The sequence below is a fragment of the Ranitomeya variabilis genome, chromosome 1 (genome assembly GCF_051348905.1).
Source record: "Ranitomeya variabilis isolate aRanVar5 chromosome 1, aRanVar5.hap1, whole genome shotgun sequence".
NCBI lineage: Eukaryota > Metazoa > Chordata > Amphibia > Anura > Dendrobatidae > Ranitomeya > Ranitomeya variabilis.
This window is the reverse complement of record NC_135232.1, coordinates 846804734-846826560: the sequence shown is the minus strand read 5'-3', so window position 1 is coordinate 846826560 and position 21827 is coordinate 846804734. Positions and strand designations below refer to the sequence as shown.

General features: G+C 48.4%; 2 protein-coding genes across 5 annotated transcripts in view; one reads left to right on the top strand and one right to left on the bottom strand.

The window, feature by feature from the left end:
• Positions 1-696: 696 nt before the first annotated feature.
• On the bottom strand, positions 697-5170 carry LOC143787608 (uncharacterized). The gene is made up of 2 exons (XM_077276508.1): positions 5033-5170; positions 697-2704 (listed from the first exon to the last, which is right to left on the bottom strand). The coding sequence occupies exon 2, from the start codon at positions 2689-2691 to the stop codon at positions 1240-1242; it is 1452 nt and encodes a 483-aa protein (XP_077132623.1). The 5' UTR covers positions 2692-2704; positions 5033-5170; the 3' UTR covers positions 697-1239.
• USO1 (USO1 vesicle transport factor) overlaps positions 5143-21827 on the top strand; it is a 123528-nt gene continuing 106843 nt past the window's right edge. For all 4 annotated transcript variants that reach the window (XM_077276497.1, XM_077276484.1, XM_077276490.1 and 1 more), the window contains exon 1: positions 5143-5411. In XM_077276497.1, coding sequence (XP_077132612.1) covers positions 5343-5411 — 69 coding nt within the window. In that variant the 5' untranslated portion in view covers positions 5143-5342. The remainder of the gene's footprint in view (positions 5412-21827) is intronic.

Here is a 21827-nt window from a genome sequence, read left to right as displayed (position 1 = left end):
AGTTTTTTCTCATCTTTTTTTCCTTCCTCTTTCCAGAAGCAGGCAGACTGAACTTTTTTTTTTTATCCATTAGCGGAGTCTGATCTGCAAACGGATGAGAATAGGACATGCTCTAAGTCTCATGGGCCGGAGACAAGAATTTGTTTTTAAAACTGGTATGTGAGTGGCTTTTTGAAACTCAGTGTCAGTATCTGTCTGAGAAAAGCAGAAACTGACAGCGCTTGGATGTGTCACAGATTCCTTTCCATTGAGAGATGCCGAGCCAAATTGGCACAGTACCACATGAATGCTGCGTAAATACAGTCATGTGACAGCCCACTCACATGGAGCATACAGGGGAGTCATGACAGTGAGTGCATCACACATGGTCATAATTCGGCAGCCCGCAGTCACAGACCACAGAATACTGATTTAATCCCAGATAATCCTTTAACAGAGCAAAGTGGCGAGATCATTATATAGCGTTTCAAAAATTTAAAACAGGCTGAATTTGTTGTCGCTGATCACAAGCGATTTTTCCAGCATAAAATTCAACATAAGCAACATATAGAACATGTCATCTAATCTTAGTCAATAGGGCTGTCATGTCTCCATAGACTCCAACGCATGTTGCACATGACCTGTCTGCAGATATTTTGAAGTTGCTATTTGGCACAAAAAAAAGCTGCCAGTCTTTTTTTTTTTTTTATTATTCTTAAAACAGAAATTTTGTGCTGCTGTAGTATGATTTCAAATACATGCATTTACACAAGGGCATGACATAACAGCTAGAAATAGCATACAAATAACAGTAAGTGCGTGATACTACATCTTATGTACCGTACATTAGAAGGCACTATAGATAACACTTTGGTACACTCTTTAATTACCAACACAGACTACAGATGTTTCCTTATAGGATCCAACTAGTTTGCATGATGAATAACTGCGTCACTACCAGGGCTGTGGAATCAGAGTCGTGGAGTCTGTATAAAATGGACGGACTCCTAAAATATACATAATAAATTGGGAACAGTAGCACAATACAGGATGTGCTGTCATTTTTTTCTTATAAGAATTTGGGAAAGTTATGAAATGTCCTATAAATGCCTGTTCTGTTCCTGATCTAAGGATCTCGGCTTTTAGTTGAGATTAATCTGAGCTGCACTTTGTGTACATGCTCAGTAGTGACCAGTGCTGTGGAGTGGAGAGTCAGGAAAATGTCGGAGGTTTGGCTTACCGACTTCACAGTTATGGTCACTACAAGTCCATCGTTCGTATGGCTTGGATTCCAGGACCATCAGCGACTGAAGGGCTGACAGCAGCAAACCCTGCTCGAGTTTGCGCATACCGCATGACCCAGTTATCAATTATGCCCTTAAGCGGCACACAATGATTCTCTAAAACTTTATACTGCCTCAAAGACATGTTACCAGCAACCTGGATTGTTAGTTGAACGGCAGCATATAGGCTATTAACAAACCTCGAGATCTTAATATGGCCTTGGGGCCGTATTCCCAGAGTAAGTTCCCATCCTGCCCAGCGACCTCCAGCAGGAACATCAGTAGAAGCTGTGCCGACTGGCTGGGGTGCTGATGGAGGGGTGGCTATGTATGCCCCATACTGCTTAATAGGCTCCAATTCATCAGTCCCTGCTAGTTGAACTATCAAATCAAAAAGTTCTTGCCATGGGAAGTCTTGGAAATCTTTGATTGCACGAATAGTTGTCAGAATCGGAGTCAACATCTTGAGCTCAGTTTGTTGGCACAAAGATGCTAGACATTGGGAAATTGGTCGGGTGGTAGCTTCAAGCAGTTGGAACAACTGTCTGAAGTCATCTCCTGTTGTCATCCCATGCATAGGGAGCAAAAAGTACCATCCCCGCTGGACCATTTTTGGGGTGAAGTCAATTGTATCTACATTACATTCCCGGCGTGTCTGTTTAATAATATTCTGAACTTTTCCATTTGTGATATTCCCACCACTGGTCACAATTGTAATCCCTAACGCTATTAAATTGATGATCTGACCATGGTGTGCAGCCGATCGAGGGGAAAAGAGAGCAATGATCAGTAACAATTCCAAGATGGCCAAGTCATCCCCAGCACGTTGTTTCACAGCTTCCCCAGTCGCGATGTCAACATCAATGTACATTGACACTGCCCAAGGATGAAGTTCCCCGTTGACAGGGACTGGTTTAATTGCGGACGGAGCATTATCAGCTTGACATGCAGCCACTAATCCAGTACCTCCAGGCACAAGAGTTAGTAACCAGGCAGCCCAGTGGGCAGGGTAAAATGAAAGGATGTTGTTCACTGGTTGCACAGGAAAGTCTGACGGCCAGGCATTTGTAATACTGCGAACATCCACTTTCACAGGGACTAGGACGTCACCTAATGCAACTGCGGCAGTGCCTGCTGACTGCCTAATCAGCTCATTCACTGATGCTTGGCTAAAGTACTTTGTGGGGTCCATCTTTAGCTCCCCTCCTATAGCATTGATGGCCATAATGCTTTCACGCAAGTCTCCATCACGAATCACTCCCTCTAGCTGTAATTTTCGCCCAATCTGCAGCGATAACAGGCCACGGAGCCACACATTAATGGGAGTGCCTCCTGGTAACGGGCTATGTCGTGGAAGAATTCGGGACCAGCGACTGCATGCTCCAACTTGTAGGAATTCAAAGCCACAGAGCGGGTTTATGGTCGCCATTATTCGTTTCACACTGAATGAGAATTGTACAGGGTTAAATAGACAGTAATATGGCTGCATAGGACAAAAGACAACACAGTAATATGGCTGTGGGGTGGGAGAGACAATAAAGTAATATGGCTGTAGGATGAGAGACAATCTACTATATAATTGTCTAAGGGGTACTTCCGTCTGTCTGTCTGTCCCGGATACTCATTGGTTGCGGCCAGCCAGTGGGCGTAGGCAAAAGGGCAGGGGAGGCCAGGAAGTATGCAGAGTGAGTCCCCGCCCACTCCGTACAGGCCCGGTCAAAAGCGCTGTAAAGGTGGCGGAGTCGCCATGAGGACGGGTGAGCCGACCGGGACCATGGGCACTGTTGGGCCTACCCCGGCAAAAAGCCGGGGACTAAATTAGCGGCCGCGGGTCGCAGCCTTACAGTACAGGCCCGGCCAGAAGCGCTGCAAAGGGGGCGGAGTTGCAGTGAGGAAGGCGGAGCCGGCCGGGACCATGGACGCTGTGGGGCCTACCGCCGCCAGAAGCCGGGGACTAAATTTGCGGCCACGGTCAGTGATGACGGCCGCGGTTATTCATAACGGCTGCGACAGAAGGAAACAGCGCAGCACATGCGGCGGTGACAGCGGCGGACGGAAGGTGAGTATATACTACTTGGGATGTGCTATTTACTCTGTGGCTGTGTTATATACTGAATAAATAGAAGGAGAAATTTGGGCAAAAAAGCCCTAGCCAGCTCACCACTCTCAGCCGCAGGTGCACGGGACCTTGCCCGAACCCGACGTGTTGTATCAATGAAGAAAAAAAATAAAAAAAAGGTGTTGTCCCAGCTCCTTTAAACAAATTATTTTATTGTAGACACATTAAAATTGTAAACAGCGGCTAAATCCTCATTCTGTGAAGGCGCACTAGTGTGCCAACAGTCCAGCTGTTTACAATTTTAATGTGTCTACAATAAAAGAATTCGTTTAAAAGGAGCTGGGACAATTTTTTTTCTTCATTGTGCTATATACTACATTGCTGTGCAATATACTACGTGGCTGTGCAATATACTACGTGGCTGTGCAATATACTACGTGGCTGTGCAATATACCACGTGGCTGGGCAATATACCACGTGGCTGGGCAATATACCACGTGGCTGGGCAATATACCACGTGGCTGGGCAATATACTACGTGGCTGGGCAATAAACCATGTGGCTGGGCAATATACCATGTGGCTGGGCAATATACCACATGGCTGGGCAATATACCACGTGGCTGGGCAATATACTACGTGGCTGGGCAATATACTACGTGGCTGTGCAATATACCACGTGGCTGGGCAATATACCACGTGGCTGGGCAATATACCACGTGGCTGGGCAATATACCACGTGGCTGGGCAATATACTACGTGGCTGTCCAATATACTACGTGGCTGGGCAATATGCTACGTCACTGGGCAATATACTACATGACTGGGCAATATACTACGTGGGCTGTGGCTGGGCAATATACTACGTGGGCTATGGCTGGGCAATATACTACGTGGCTGGGCAATATACTACGTGGCTGGGCAATATACTACGTGGCTGGGCAATATACTACGTGGCTGGGCAATATGCTACGTCACTGGGCAATATACTACATGACTGGGCAATATACTACGTGGGCTGTGACTGGGCAATATACTACGTGGGCTGTGGCAATATACTACGTGGGCTGTGGCTGGGCAATATACCACATGACTGGGCAATATACTACGTCACTGGGCAATATACTACGTGGCTGGGCAATATACTACGTGGGCTGTGGCTGGGCAATATACCACATGACTGGGCAATATACTACGTCACTGGGCAATATACTACGTGGCTGGGCAATATACTACGTGGGCTGTGGCTGGGCAATATACTACGTGGGCTGTGGCTGGGCAACATACTACGTGGGCTGTGGCTGGGCAATATACCACATGACTGGGCAATATACTACGTGGCTGGGCAATATACCACATGACTGGGCAATATACTACGTGGCTGGGCAATATACTACGTGGCTGGGTAATATACTACGTGGCTGGGCAATATACTACGTGGACATGCATATTCTAGAATACCCGATGCGTTAGAATCGGGCCACCATCTAGTACAGTAATATGGCCGTGGGGTCGGAGAGAATACAGCAATGGCCGTGGGGTGGGAGAGACAATACAGTAATGGCCGTGCGTGAACCGTCTAGAGTGGAGTTGATAAAATGAGGCCACAAAAAATCAACTCCGAACTAGACGCAACCACGGTACTAGCGGGAGTCGCCTGAGAAGTGCCGTAAAGCGCCATATGTGACCTGCAGTCCCGCAGCCCTCACCTACCTGAACACTAGTACTGACAGTAGCTTTAACGACTACAACTGTATGTTGTGCAGGGTGGTCACGTGACACAAGTCTGCACCCTACACGTCACCGCCACGTCCTCCGCGCATGCGCCAATCGCTGTCGCTTCCTGGTTTCATTCCTGGATGCCCACGTCATCACTCCTCCGCCGTGTACACTGGCATCGTCCTCCGCCCCTTCTTCACCCTTCACCCCGCCGCGTCTTCACAGCACCGGGGCCTGTGCGTCCAGTGCTGGGGCTCTGTGTAGCGATTCTCCGGCACATTCTCACCTGACGGCATCCTTCACCATGAATTTCCTGAGGGGAGTGATGGGCGGTCAGCAGAGCTCCGGGGTGCAGCCGTCTGGCGCCGAGACTGTGAGTGCTGCTGCCTCTGGCTGCTTGTTATACTTAAAGTGACGTCATATGTGTCAGATCACGGCGTTATGGGGTGTGTGGTCGCCATGTCTCATCCTGCACTGCCCTGGCGGTCTGTTACTCCATACACTGGGGGCTGCCCTGGCGGTCTGTTACTCCATACACTGGGGGGCTGCCCTGGCGGTCTGTTACTCCATACACTGGGGGCTGCCCTGGCGGTCTGTTACTCCATACACTGGGGGCTGCCCTGGCAGTCTTCTATTCCATACACTGGGGGCTGCCCTGGCGGTCTGTTATTCCATACACTGGGGGTTGCCCTGGCGGTCTGTTACTCCATACACTGGGGGGCTGCCCTGGCGGTCTTCTATTCCATACACTGGGGGCTGCCCTGGCGGTCTGCTATTCCATACACTGGGGGCTGCCCTGGCGGTCTTCTATTCCATACACTGGGGGCTGCCCTGGCGGTCTGTTACTCCATACACTGGGGGCTGCCCTGGCGGTCTGTTACTCCATACACTGGGGGCTGCCCTGGCGGTCTTCTATTCCATACACTGGGGGCTGCCCTGGCGGTCTGTTACTCCATACACTGGGGGCTGCCCTGGTGGTCTGTTACTCCATACACTGGGGGCTGCCCTGGCGGTCTGTTACTCCATACACTGGGGGCTGCCCTGGCAGTCTTCTATTCCATACACTGGGGGGCTGCCCTGGCGGTCTGCTATTCCATACACTGGGGGGCTGCCCTGGCGGTCTGTTACTCCATACACTGGGGGCTGCCCTGGCGGTCTGCTATTCCATACACTGGGGGGCTGCCCTGGCGGTCTGCTATTCCATACACTGGGGGGCTGCCCTGGCGGTCTGCTATTCCATACACTGGGGGCTGCCCTGGCGGTCTTCTATTCCATACACTGGGGGCTGCCCTGGCGGTCTGTTACTCCATACACGGGGGGGCTGCCCTGGCGGTCTGTTACTCCATACACTGGGGGCTGCCCTGGCGGTCTGTTACTCCATACACTGGGGGGCTGCCCTGGCGGTCTGTTACTCCATACACTGGGGGGCTGCCCTGGCGGTCTGTTACTCCATACACTGGGGGCTGCCCTGGCAGTCTTCTATTCCATACACTGGGGGCTGCCCTGGCGGTCTGTTACTCCATACACTGGGGGCTGCCCTGGCGGTCTGTTATTCCATACACTGGGGGTTGCCCTGGCGGTCTGTTACTCCATACACTGGGGGGCTGCCCTGGCGGTCTTCTATTCCATACACTGGGGGCTGCCCTGGCGGTCTGCTATTCCATACACTGGGGGCTGCCCTGGCGGTCTTCTATTCCATACACTGGGGGCTGCCCTGGCGGTCTGTTACTCCATACACTGGGGGCTGCCCTGGCGGTCTGTTACTCCATACACTGGGGGCTGCCCTGGCGGTCTTCTATTCCATACACTGGGGGCTGCCCTGGCGGTCTGTTACTCCATACACTGGGGGCTGCCCTGGTGGTCTGTTACTCCATACACTGGGGGCTGCCCTGGCGGTCTGTTACTCCATACACTGGGGGCTGCCCTGGCGGTCTGCTATTCCATACACTGGGGGGCTGCCCTGGCGGTCTGCTATTCCATACACTGGGGGGCTGCCCTGGCGGTCTGCTATTCCATACACTGGGGGCTGCCCTGGCGGTCTTCTATTCCATACACTGGGGGCTGCCCTGGCGGTCTGTTACTCCATACACTGGGGGCTGCCCTGGTGGTCTGTTACTCCATACACTGGGGGCTGCCCTGGCGGTCTGTTACTCCATACACTGGGGGCTGCCCTGGCGGTCTGCTATTCCATACACTGGGGGGCTGCCCTGGCGGTCTGCTATTCCATACACTGGGGGCTGCCCTGGCGGTCTGTTATTCCATACACTGGGGGCTGCCCTGGCGGTCTGTTATTCCATACTCTGGGGGGCTGCCCTGGTGGTCTGTTATTCCATACACTGGGGGGCTGCACTTGTCAGAGACCCCATGTATTACCCTGTGTGACTAGTACATGGGGTGCATGGCTTCTACCCCCATTCAGGACTTGTTACCCGGTGTCATTCTCCATAGGTGCGGCGAATCACACACATATATGGGGGGCCTCTCCACCTGGGGGTCAGACATGTAGCAGCGACAGCAGGGCCCACGGCTGGGGCAAGCTCAGAATGCCAGGGCGTTCCATTGCTGTGCCCCCCCCCACCCCACCGCAATTTGGGACATTGCTGACCCCCCCCCCCTGCAATTTGGGGCAATGCTGTGCCTCCCCCGCAATCTGGGGCATTGCTGTGCCCCCCCCGCAATCCGGGACATTGCTGCGCTCCCCCCCCGCAATCTGGGACATTGCTGTGCCCCCCCCCGCAATCTGGGACATTGCCACGGCCCCCCCCTCCGCAATCTGGGACATTGCTGTGCCCCCCCCCACTCCGCAATCTGGGACATTGCTGTGCCCCCTCGCATTCTGGGACATTGCTGTGCCCCCTCGCAATCTTGGACATAATAATAGCCTTTGTACAACGCCAGCATGTTCCACAGTGCTTTAGGCTAAGTGCGCACAACGCAGAATTGCCGTGGAAATTTTTGTGGCAATTCTGCAACTCATGCCGCGGGTATATCGCATGCAGAATTGGCATGCTTATTCCCGCTAAACGCTAGCGTTTTGCAAGCATAATTAGCTTGCAGAATGCTATCGTTTTCCAAGCGATCTGCAGCATCGCTTGGAAAACTGATTGACAGGTTGGTTACACTTGTCAAACATAGTGTTTGACAAGTGTGACCAACTTTTTACTATTGATGCGGCCTATGCAGCATCTATAGTAAAAGATAGAATGTTAAAAATAATTAAAAAAATGGTTATACTCACCTTCTGCAAACAGCCGATCTCCTCAGCGGCTTCCCTTCCTATAGATGCTTTGTGTGCAGGACCTGCGATGACGTCACGGTCACGTGACCGCGACGTCATCGCAGGTCCTTCACACACAGCATCCCTGGGAACGGAAGCGGTAGCGTGCACCGCTGAGAGGTGGGAAGACTCCGGGGCCATCAGAAGGTGAGTATATCACTATTTTTTATTTTAGTTCTTTTTTTTTTTTTACCAATTATATGATGCCCTTTCCGTGGACGAGAGTCTCCTCTCCTCCACCCTGGGTACCAACCGCACATGATAGCCACATGCGGGAAGTAAGCAGATCAATGCATTCCTAGGTATGCGGAATACCCGCGATTCCGCAAATTTAATGAACATGCTGCTTTTTTTTTTCTGGAATGCGATTCCGCTCAGGAAAACAACGCAGCATGTGCACAAAAAATGTGGATTGGATTCTATTAAATAGGGTGCTTAATGTGAGCGTTTTTTTCGCGGTTTTATAGCAAAAAATGCGAAAAATCTGCTACGTGTGCACACAGCCTTACAGTTTAACAGTTCATATATTATTATTGTTTATATAGCGCCATTAATTCCATGGTGCTGTACATGAAAGGGGTTACGTACAGGGTTATAGATATCATTTACAGTAAACAATATACAAGTCATAAGTAACAACGTTAATAATACAATAATTACCGTATTTCGCGGACTATAAGACGCACCGGACCATAAGACGCACCCCAAATTTGGGGTGAAAATTGCAGAAAAAAAGATTTTTTATAAGATGGGGGTCCGTCTTATTGTCCGAATTTACAGTATCTTACCTGTGGGCTGGCGGTGGCAGAGCAGGGTCACATGAGGCATGGTGTCGGCAGAGGTGGGGTGAGGCGGTACGGCGTGCACCTGAGCAGGGTCCCTTCCTGCTTAGGTGGGCGACGCCACGGCCTGGTGTCCATGGGAGGGTGGCAGCAGTGGTTACCGGCAGAGGTGTTGGGATGAGGAGGCACAGTGAGAGGTATGGCGTGAGAGGGGTCCGGGTGAATCCTGTTGTTACCGTGGTGGCAGAGGTGTGGAGACGAGGAGGCGCAGTGAGCGGGGTCCCTTTCCCTGGTGAGGTGATGCAGCAGCCCCGGTAATGCAGCAGAGCCGGGTGAATCCTGTGGTTACCGTGGTGGCAGAGGTGTGGAGATGAGGAGGCGCAGTGAGCGGGGTCCCTTTCCCCGGTGAGGTGATGCAGCAGCCCCGGTAATGCAGCAGGGCCGGGTGAATCCTGTTGTTATCGGTGCGCGCGGCCATCTTCCTGAGGCCGCGCGTTCGCAGATGGAGCTCTGCTGCCCGGGGCTTCAGGAAAATGGCCGCCGCGATCCCCATCTGCGCACGCGCGGCATCCCGTGGCCATTTTCCTGAAGCCCCGGGCAGCAGAGCTCCATCTGCGAACGCGCGGCCTCAGGAAGATGGCCGCGCGCACCGATAACAACAGGATTCACCCGGCCCTGCTGCATTACCGGGGCTGCTGCATCACTTCACCGGGGAAAGGGACCCCGCTCACTGTGCCTCCTCATCTCCACACCTCTGCCGCCGCACCTCTGCCGCCGCACCTCTGCCGCCAGGGTCCACAGTAAGCCTGCATTGCGAATATAAGACGCACCCCCCATTTTCCCCCCTTTTTTTGGGGGGGAAAAGTGCGTCTTATATGCCAAAAAATACGGTAACCCCTTTCTGCCATTAGGGGTACTATTCCGTCCATGTGACCCGGGCCCTACTTCCCATGGACGGAATATTATGTCATAAGCGATCGGCCGCGCTCACGGGGGGAGCGCGGCCGATCGCCGCCGCGTGTCAGCTGATTATTACAGCTGACATTCGGCACTATGTGCCTGGAGCGGTCAAGGGCTGCTCCCGGCACATTAACCCCCGGAACACTGCGATCAAACATGATCGCAGCGTTCTGGCGGCATAGGGAAGCATCGTGCAGGGAGGGGGCTCCCTGCGTGCTTCCCTGAGACCCTCGGAACAATGCGATGTGATAGCGTTGTTCAGAGGGTCTCCTACCTCCTCCTCCCTGCAGGCCCCGGATCCAAAATGGCCGTGTACATCTGGCCGCCACCGGAGCTGAGCTCAGCTGATCGTAGGGTGCTGGGCTTGGGACCCTCGCTTATCTCACATTGATGACCAGAGTAACTTGATAAATAAAGACAAACTAACAGGCCAACCTGATTTTGTGGAGTCCCATATGTGATTGGCAAGTTTCCATCACTCACAAAGTACCTATTTTTTTTTTTTGATAGGTACTTTGCTATATGTTTTCCATCCTTTTTAGTGTGATCAGAAGCGCCATGTAAAAGCCTGTTTACTCTTCTTTTTGCATCTTATACTATGACTTGGTAATTGATATCCTGGTTTTGATTAACCCCTTCAAGTCCTCCCACTCACTGTCGTATTGTCTTCCAAAGCCATATTTTGTCTCCCATTCCAGTGTGTGGGGCCTTTACTGTACTACATTTGCTTCCGATTTCACACAAAATCACCTTCTATTGGAGTCAGTAGGAGGTTGCCATTGTGCCACTTTCTATAGGACTCTGTATATAGCGCTTTTATTCATCAGAGCCTTGCTTACATAGGAGATTGGCTCTGTACATACGGCAGCACGCAGAACCCACTCAGCTTCCGATGCGAGCCCTGCACAGACTCGGCCTAACGTTTTATGCATTCATCAGACAGGATCAATATACAATTCTATTATATTGCCCAAGATAAGCAATGTTGCTTGTGAGAGTGATTAAGGGGAACCTGTCACCAGGTTTGTTCCATATGAGGTAAGGGCAATACCTATCAGTCCTCATGCACAGCATTCTAGTATGCTGTATCTCTGCCCGCTATCCGGCCTGCAACACCAGAAAAACACCTTTTATAAATGCTCGTCTACTGGGCGGGTCCAGTCCAATGACGTCTCTGGGCTTGATCCGGCGCCTTTTCTCTTCTTGCACTGCCATCGTCCTTGCTTTAGGTCGATGACGTGTCCTACGTCTTACATACAGTGTCCTGCATTGGGCTCCTGCTCAGGTGCACCTCTCTCTGTCCTGCCGCGGGCAGAGTAAAGTACTGCAGTGCACATGCGTCGGCGCTCTTTAGCCTTGTCCTGTGCATGCGTACTGCAGTACCTTACTCTGCCCTCGGCAGGGCAGAGAGAGGTGCACCTGAGCAGGAGCTCAATGCCAGGGACACTGTGTGGATAACATAGGGCACATCGCCCACATGAAGAAGAGAGGAGGCACCTAACCAAGACAGCAACGCCCATCATACTCGACTGCCCCGTAGGTGAGTATAATGAAAGGTCTTTTTCCTGTCTTGCAGGCTGGGTTGGGGCCATATATTAGAATGCTGTATATGGGGGTTTACAGGTAACTGGCCTTACCTCATATGGGACAAATCTGGTGACAGATTCCGTTTAAAGAAGATATCTTAACCCCTTAACGACCAGGGGTATTTTTGGTTTTGCATTTTCATTTTTTGCTCCCCTTCTTCCCAGAGAAATAACTTTTTTATTGTTTGGTCAATATGTCCATGTGGGGGCTTGTTTTCTGCGGGATGAATTGTACTTTTGAACGACACCATTGGTTTTACCATGTCTTGTAACAGAAAATGGAGAAAAAAATTCCAAGTGTGGTGAAATTGCAAAAAAAGTGCAATCCCACGCTTGTTTTTTGTTTGGCTTTTTTTATTAGGTTAGGTATTACTAAATACTAAGACTGACATTATAATTCTCCAGGTCATTACAAGTTCATAGACACCAAACATGTCTATGTTCTTTTTTTTATCTTAGTGGTGAAATTTTTTTTTCCAAAGTTTGTTAAAAAAAAAAAAAAAAAAAAAAAAAAAAGTGTCATTTTCTGAGACCCGTAGCGTCTCCATTTTTTGTGATCTGGGGTTGGTGAGGGCTTGTTTTTGCGTGCCGAGCTGACGTTTTTAATGATACCATTTTGTTGCAGAAACGTTCTTATAATCATTCGCTATTGCATTTTAATGCAGTGTTACAGCTAACGAAAAAAAAATAATTCTGGGGTATTGACTTTTTTTCTCGCTATGCCGTTTAGCGATCAGGATAATTTTTTTTATATCAGTAGATCAGGCGATTCTGAACGCGACAATACCAAAAGTGTGTAGGTTTGATTTTTTTTTGTTGTTGTTTTGAGTGGGGCGAAAGCGGGGTGATTTGAACTTTTATATTTTTTATTTTTTTATATTTGTAAAAACGTCTTTTTTTTTTTTACTTTTGGCACACTTCAATAGTCTCCATAGGAGACTAGAAGTTGCCGTAACCCGATCTGCTCTGCTACATACAGTTGATGATCTGATCACCTGTATGTAGCAAAATTTCTCACTTGCTATGAGCGCCGATCACCTGGAGAACTCTCGTTGTCATGCCAACCCATGGGCTAGCCGCGGCCTCCTCTCGCTTCCTCAAACTCAATGTGGACAAATCTGAACTCATAATCTTTCCTCCATGTCACAGATCTTCCTTACCTGATCTATCTATCACAATAAATGACATCATGCTTTCCCCCGTACCGGAAGTCTGCTGCCTCGGAGTAGCCCTTGACTCTGCCCTGTCCTTCAAACCGCACATCCAAGCTCTTTCCACCTCCTGTCGCCTCCAGGTCAAAAATATTTCCAGAATCTGTCCTTTCCTCAACCCTCAATCTACTAAAATGCTTGTGTATGCTGTCATCATTTCCCGCCTCGACTACTGCAACATCCTCCTCTGTGGCCTCCATGCTAACACCCTTGCACCTCTCCAGTCCATCCTTAACTCTGTTGCCCGACTAATTCATCTCTCTCCTCGCTACTCCTCCGCTTCTCCCCTCTGCAAATCTCTTCACTGGCTCCCGTTCCCTCAGCGTATCCAGTTCAAATTACAAATACTGACCTACAAAGCCATCCATAACCTGTCTCCTCCATATATCTCTGAACTAATCTCCCGATATCTTCCCTCACGTAATCTCCGGTCCTCCCAAGACCTCCTTCTCTCCTCCACACTTATTCACTCCTCATCCAATCGCCTCCAAGACTCCTCCCGAATTTCCCCCATCCTCTGGAATTCTTTGCCCCAACACGTCCGACTATCAACCACATTCGGATCCTTCAGATGGAACTTGAAAACCCACCTCTTTAAGAAAGCTTACAGCCTAGAATCACCCCTGCCTCCTCATCGCTACCGCCTCCAACACCAGAGCTGCTGTATTCCCCCAACCTACTGGCTCTTACCCCATCATCCTGCAGAATATAATCCTGCAAGGGCAGGGTCCTCTCCCCTCTGTATCAGTCTGTCATTGTTAGTTTGTTTACTGTGAGTGATATCTGTAATTTGTATGTAACCCCTTCTCATGTACAGCACCTTGGAATCAACGGTGCTATATAAATAAATAAAAAATAATGTGACACGGGCTGGATTTCTCACGCGCTTGTTGGAAGACAGTGTTAAATGCCCCTGTCAGAGATTGACAGTGGCATTTAACTTGTTAACAGCTGCGGATGGATCATGATTTCCTTCGGCTGTTAGAGGCACATGTCAGCTATTCAAAGCAGCTGACATGTGCTGGAAAAGATGTGGGCTCAGCACCGGAGCCCATATCAAAGGGAGGGAGTCCGACTTCGGCGTACTATAATTCCCGATGTGAGAAAGGGGTTAAGGTATAATTTTATTCAGCTTCCTATCACCTACATGCCCATATAGACGGCTTAGGAGGGTTGATCCTACTGAAAGATCCTTTAACCCCTTTCTGACCTCGGACGGGATAGTACGTCCGAGGTCAGATTCCCTGCTTTGATGTGGGCTCTGGCGGACTTCTATGGCTACTGATGCCAGTTTGCTGTCCCGTCTTCGGGCCACACTGGAACATCCATAGGGCCACATATGGCCCTCAGGCTGCACTTTGCCCGGTTCTCCTATAGACTATAGTACAGACTTATTTACAGTGGGGAAAAAAAGTATTTATTCAGTGACCAATTGTGCAAGTTATCCCACTTAAAAAGATGAGCGAGGCGGTTGAGCCGCATATTCATCACTGTAATGAGCGGCACCACGTGACCGCTCATACAGGACAAGCTGCGGCGCTGAGGGCACGCATCGAGGGAGCTGGTTGAGTATTTTATTTCCAGCGGGCGGGCGCACAGGGGGTGGGAGGGTGTGGGAGAGGGTTGGTTACAGGGTACTTTATTTTAACCAGAAAAAAATAAAAAAACAATGATTTTTCATTCCTTCTCTCCAGCGAACGCTGCTGGAGAGAAGAAATGAATGGCGGCTTCAGCACCACAAGCTGGGGGGACAGCGCTTACTGTAGCGCTGTCTCCTGCACGGTCCGTGTGGTTCCCAGTTGGCACATGGCTGCCGCACGTGTGCCACACTGATGTGCCACGTGAGCTCACGGACACGGATAACTCCGGTACCGATTTTTCCGGTACCGGAATTATCTGGACGTGTGAGACTGGCCTTAGGCACAGACACACACTGAAAAGATTTAGTCAACTTCACCCCTTATTATCTGGTTTCAGGTGTGATTTTCATATTGCTTACACCTGTTACTAGCCACAGGTGAGTTCGAACGAGCATCACATGCTTGAAAGTTATTTAACCACAGTTTTAGAAAGGTGCCAGCTATTTTGTTCGGCCCATTTTTGTTGTTTTGTTTGAAATGATTTCCAATTTTGCCCTTTTCTGGGTTTTTTTTTTTGTGTTGTTCCAATACATATAATGGAAATAAACATGAATAGAACAAAGAGTGTAATTGCAATAATTTTCTGGGAGAAATACTTCATTTTCTGGAACACTTTCGGCCATGACTGTAACTGTCAGAATGGAAAGAGAAAAAAAATTGCACGTGGGGCTAAAATAGTGTCTGCGTAAAATAAGGCCCCCTTAGGCTAGTTTCACATTTGCGGTAGAATCCGCAGCATTTACGCCGCAACCTGAAATGCACGATAAACAGCATGCAAACGCAGCGTTTTGCATGCGTTTGCATTTTCTGTGCGCATGGTGGAAAATTTAACAGGAGAAAAATCTCGATAAACAGACACCGCCAATGGGACAACAGTGGGAGTGTAATATGGGATATCTTTATATAGGCCCTTGGACTGCTGAAATCTTCAGATGTTGCTACTGTATCCTGTGTCATGATGGATCTTCGAATAGGGAGCTTTTATTTCAACCTGGATTTGAGCATCAAGCTGTTTCTTGCCTATACGTTTGGGAGCAATAAAGAAATCGAGAAAGACAGAGAAGGACACGGCGTCGGCGTTTTTAGAGACACCCCATTATTGAACTCCGGGAGAGCCGTGGAGCCTACCACACGCTATATGGCAAGCTTAATGCCAACCCAGACAAATTCCCGTAATATACCAGGATGTCTCAAGAGACTTTTCAGGATTTACTTGGTCGTGTCCAAGGAGCCATCCGGAGGCAGGACACCCAGCTCCGTAGAGCGTTTCCTGATGAGGAACGTCTCCTGGTCACACTAAGGTATCTAATAATTCTAAACAAACGCCTGTCATAATTATTATTGTTCTGCCATGTATTATTTGTATTTTCCTTTGTGTTTAGCAAAATCCCACCAAAAATAGAATTGTTCGTAATTTTTTTTTTTTTCAGATTCCTTGCTACCAGAGAGAGCTTATCATCGCTCCACCGGCTTGGAATTTTCACCTTGTCTGGAATAGTTGCGGACACCTGCCGGGCTTTGTGGAGCGTTCTCTTGGATGAATTTATCCCCCTACCCACCGCGGACATGTGGATTGAAATTGCCGACAAATTCTGGAGAGTGTGTAATTTCCCCAACTGTTAGGGAGCAGTGGGTGGAAAGCACAAATGGATTATGAAACCCACCAGATCTACAAGAAATCTTTTTCTGTAGTGCTCATGGCAATAGCAGATGCGGCTGTCGCTTTATCGCCGTGGACGTTGGAGCTTTTGTCCGTGGCAATGACTCCCAGACTTTAATTTTCCCATTCCACAACCTCCCCCCAACACTCAAGGCCCACCGATGCCATTTGTTATGGTTGGGGATGAGGCCTTTCAGATGTGTGAAAACTTACTGAAGCCATATTCCAGTCAGGACTTGAACCACACTAAAAGGATTTATAACTACAGACTGACCAGGGCCCGAAGACCAGTTGAGTGTACCTTTGGAATTCTTGTCTCAAAATGGCGCATTCTTGGGACAGCCATTAATCTAAAAATGGAGACACTCGATGAGGTTGTCAAAGCCTGTGTGGTTCTCCACAATTACATAATGGCTAAGGAGCGACCCAACATTGAACTGGATGAACCAGTTGAAAACCCATTGCCAGATTACCAGCATCACCCACTGCAGTCAACTGTTGAAGTTGCCCACATGTGGGACCAATTTGCTGCCTATTTTGTTTGACATCGGACGTGTGGCATGGCAAGATAGTATTGTGTAAAATGTGCTGTTGGGTTTGGGTCTGTACCAGTTATGTTTTAAATATTACTAATATTTGTTGTTATTGAACTACGTGTTTTGATACCTGTACTGAGTCTCCTATGTCTTTGCTCTAAAAACCACTTACCGTATATACTTGAGTATAAGCTGAGATTTTCAGCCCATTTTTTTGGGCTGAAAGTCCCCCTCTCGGCTTATACTCGAGTCATACCCAGGGGTCGGCAGGGGAGGGGGAGCGGGGGCTGTGTAATTATACTTACCTGCTCCCGGCGCGGTCCCTGCTTCCAGCACTGCATCTTCTTCCTGTACTGAGCGGTCACATGGTACCGCACATTACGGTAATGAATATGCGGCTCCACCTCCCATAGGGGTGGAGCCGCATATTCATTACTGTAATGTGCAGTACCATGTGACCGCTCAGTACAGAAAGAAGATGCAGCGCTGGAAGCAGGGACCGCGCCGGGAGCAGGTAAGTATACGGAGAGGGGGAGCGCTGCGCGATAGTCACCTCTCCTCCGTTCCGGTGTGGCTTCGTCTTCGGCGACCTCTGGCTATGACGCTCAGGTCAGAGGGCGCGATGACGTGGTCAGTGCGCGCCGTCTGCCTGAACGTCAGTGCGGAGAACGCTGAAGACGGAGCCACACAGGAAAGAGGAGCAGGTAAATATTAAAAGTGCCGGGGGCCTGAGCGACGGAGAGGTGAGTGTATGATTTTTTTTTTTTTTTTTAATCACAGCCACAGCATATGGGGCAAGTGCCTGTGTGGATCATCTATGGGGCCATAATGTTTGTGCAGCACTATAAGGGGCAAGTGCCTGTATGGAGCATCTATGGGGCCATAACGTTTGTGCAGCACTATAAGGGATAAGTGCCTGTATGGAGCATCTATGGGGCCATAACGATTGTGCAGCACTATAAGGGACAAGTGCCTGTATGGAGCATCTATGGGGCCATAATGTTTGTGCAGCACTATAAGGGGCAAGTGCCTGTATGGAGCATCTATGGGGCCATAATGTTTGTGCAGCACTATAAGGGGCAAGTGTCTGTATGGAGCATCTGTATGGGGCCATAACGATTGTGCAGCACTATAAGGGGCAAGTGCCTGTATGGAGCATCTATGGGGCCATAACGATTGTGCAGCACTATAAGGGGCAAGTGTCTGTATGGAGCATCTATGGGGCCATAACGTTTGTGCAGCACTATAAGGGGCAAGTGTCTGTATGGAGCATCTATGGGGCCATTATTAACCTTTATGCAGGATTATATGGGGCATATTTTAATATGGAGCATCTAACGGGGCCCATCAAACTTTATGGAGCATTATATGGGGCTCCTGATTCAATATGGATATTCAAAAATACTTAACCTACTGATGTCTCAATTAATTTTACTTTTATTGGTACCTATTTTTACTCTTGAAATTTACCGGTAGCTGCTGCATTTTCCACCCTAGGCTTATACTCAAGTCATTAAGTTTTCACAGTTTTTTGTGGCAAAATTAGGGGGGTCGGCTTATACTCTAGTATATACGGTATGTTGTTAGTGGTAAGGTAGTTGACGTCATTACATCCTGAATCTCTTCTGCATTGTCTATTGGATGCAGACTGAAGAGACGATGGAGGTATAATACAAAGTAGATCTGTACTCACCATTTCATGTGTGAGAAATAATGACTTCATGATGCACAAAACCCAGCCTCATGAATTCACTATTTCTGACACCTGTCCAGGTGAGTATAGATATGCCTTGTATGACCTCCATTGTCTCTTCAGTTTGTGTGAAATAGATTACGTAGACTGAAGAGAAAATGGAGGTTATACAAGGCCATTCTCTACTCACCAGGTCAGGTGTCATAAATAATGATTTCAAGACGCAAAGTTTTGTGCATCATGAACTCATTATTTATGACACGTGACCTGTTGAGTATAGATCTGCTTTGCATTACCGCCTTTGTCTCTTCAGTCTGCGTCACATAGATTAAGCAGACTGAAGAGATTATGGAGAAAATACAAGTAATATTAGTTTTTGACAACTCATAGCCCCATACCAATCACACAAAGCTGCAGTGTTCAACTTTAATAACTCCTGGAGCTACAGTGCCTACAAGTAGTATTCAACCCCCTGCAGATTTAGCAGGTTTACACATTTGGAATTAACTTGGCATTGTGACATTTGGACTGTAGATCAGCCTGGAAGTGTGAAATGCACTGCAGCAAAAAAGAATGTTATTTCTTTATTTTTTTTTTAAATTGTGAAAAGTTTTTTCAGATGGTCATTTATTATTCAACCCCTCAACCCACCAGAATTCTGTTTGGTTCCCCTAAAGTATTAAGAAGTAGTTCAGGCACAAAGAACAATGAGCTTCACATGTTTGGATTAATTATCTCTTTTTCCAGCCTTTTCTGACTATTTAAGACCCTCCCCAAACTTGTGAACAGCACTCATACATGGTCAACATGGGAAAGACAAAGGAGCATTCCAAGGCCATCAGAGACAAGATCGTGGAGGGTCACAAGGCTGGCAAGGGGTACAAAACCCTTTCCAAGGAGTTGGGCCTACCTGTCTCCACTGTTGGGAGCATCATCCGGAAGTGGAAGGCTTATGGAACTACTGCTAGCCTTCCACGGCCTGGACAGCCTTTGAAAGTTTCCTCCCGTGCCGAGGCCAGGCTTGTCCGAAGAGTCAAGGCTAACCCAAGGACAACAAGGAAGGAGCTCCGGGAAGATCTCATGGCAGTGGGGACATTGGTTTCAGTCAATACCATAAGTAACGTACTCCACCGCAATGGTCTCCGTTCCAGACGAGCCCGTAAGGTACCTTTACTTTCAAAGCGTCATGTCAAGGCTCGTCTACAGTTTGCTCATGATCACTTGGAGGACTCTGAGACTGACTGGTTCAAGGTTCTCTGGTCTGATGAGACCAAGATCGAGATCTTTGGTGCCAACCACACACGTGACGTTTGGAGACTGGATGGCACTGCATACGACCCCAAGAATACCATCCCTACAGTCAAGCATGGGGGTGGCAGCATCATGCTGTGGGGCTGTTTCTCAGCCAAGGGGCCTGGCCATCTGGTCCGCATCCATGGGAAGATGGATAGCACGGCCTACCTGGAGATTTTGGCCAAGAACCTCCGCTCCTCCATCAAGGATCTTAAGATAGGTCGTCATTTCATCTTCCAACAAGACAACGACCCAAAGCACACAGCCAAGAAAACCAAGGCCTGGTTCAAGAGGCAAAAAATCAAGGTGTTGCAGTGGCCTAGTCAGTCTCCTGACCTTAACCCAATTGAAAACTTGTGGAAGGAGCTCAAGATTAAAGTCCACATGAGACACCCAAAGAACCTAGATAACTTGGAGAAGATCTGCATGGAGGAGTGGGCCAAGATAACTCCAGAGACCTGTGCCGGCCTGGTCAGGTCTTAGAAAAGACGATTATTAGCTGTAATTGCAAACAAAGGTTATTCCACAAAATATTAAACCTAGGGGTTGAATAATAATTGACCCACACTTTTATGTTTAAAATTTATAAAAATTTAACTGAGCAACAAAACTTTTTGATTTATGCATCTGTTAATAAATCCTGCTCTTGTTTGAAGTTTGAAGGCTTCCTGGTCTCCATTCTGTGTTGCAGGCCCACTTGCTGCTGCGCTGCTGGATGGCTGGGACAGGTCCGTGGCTGTTTGATGAAACACCGCTCCAGAACCAGGATCAAGAGTGCTGCTCCAGGTGCTGTGAACAAAAAAAACAAAACATTAGTACAAAACATTTATAATAGTAAAAGCGCCAAGTCCTGTGGAATCGCAGAATACAGATTAGGCAATACAACACAATCCAATGCACCACAAAATTACTTACGTTCTCTGGGCAAGACCGGTCTCAAAAATGCCAGCATGCAGTGATGCTTATATTTTCTGATCCAGAACCACTGGGAACCCGGCTCTCTTGATGAAGGGCCTTGTTGAAGCGATCCTTCATCGAACGCCAACGTGTTCTGACTTTGAGCACCGTTTAAAAAAAGGAAAAAAAAACGGTTAGACGATGCACTTTTGGCCGGGATCACACAACTGTGTGTGATGAGAGAAACTCACATGGGCCACCTCATTCTATAGTCACCGGATCGTCACGTTGTCCGAGTGCTGCAGAACCCGGGTGTCCCACAACGGGACTCGCTCATGGACGAGGGAGATGAGGATGTCATTGTCAATGAGGTCCTCGTCCCATTCTGGAACCTATAAAATAAATAAATACATTAATGTTGGAGACATTGATATAAGGAAAAGAAAGAAAACAACAGAGACAGAAAACAGGCATGAATATTCAAAGTCAAGAAGAAAAAGGTAAAGCAAGAGCAAAGTAAAGAAATGAACAGTCAAGAATAGTAAAGTCAGGATACAATAAACAGAGTACGATCAGTCAGGTAAACTTACACGCAGCCTTGCCACACGAACGTGTCCACGCTGCTCAGGCTTGGCCTCTGCCGCAGTTGAAGAACTGTTCTGAAAAAGAAAAAATTGTCACTTTGTAGATGTGATAGAGAATACTTACCAATCTGAAGAGGTGAGTACTCACTTCACTTTCGTTTCCACCTTGTTCAGGCCCAAGACGCTCTTCAGAAGAAGACGATGACATTCTGATGCATGCAGCAAGAAAAGAAACAGAAATTATTAGGACATATAGAGACATATAGAGAGAGAAAAAATAAAATACAGACATTGGCTTTGATACATTGTTCAAAGTGTAGATTCTTCACAGCTTCAGAGCTTGTTCTCTTGTTCCCAGTCTGCTGAGTAGTGACCTGCCAATGTCCACTCCCTACTTTTATCAGTTTGGATGTGTGGGATGGCTAATCAGTGACAGGTTTTCCTGTGGAAAAACGCATGCATTCACAAACGCAAACAAATGCATGTGCTTGCAAAAGCATGCGTTCTCAGACTGAAATGCGTTTTTTTTTGCCGCATTCCATCCGCTAACAACCGCATAGGCGGCAAATTGATGCCTTTGAAATTACAACATGTAGCGTTTACCGCGCCAAGCCGCAGACAATGAAACGACGCATGCGTCGTCAAACACGGCAAAACGCATCCAATCGCA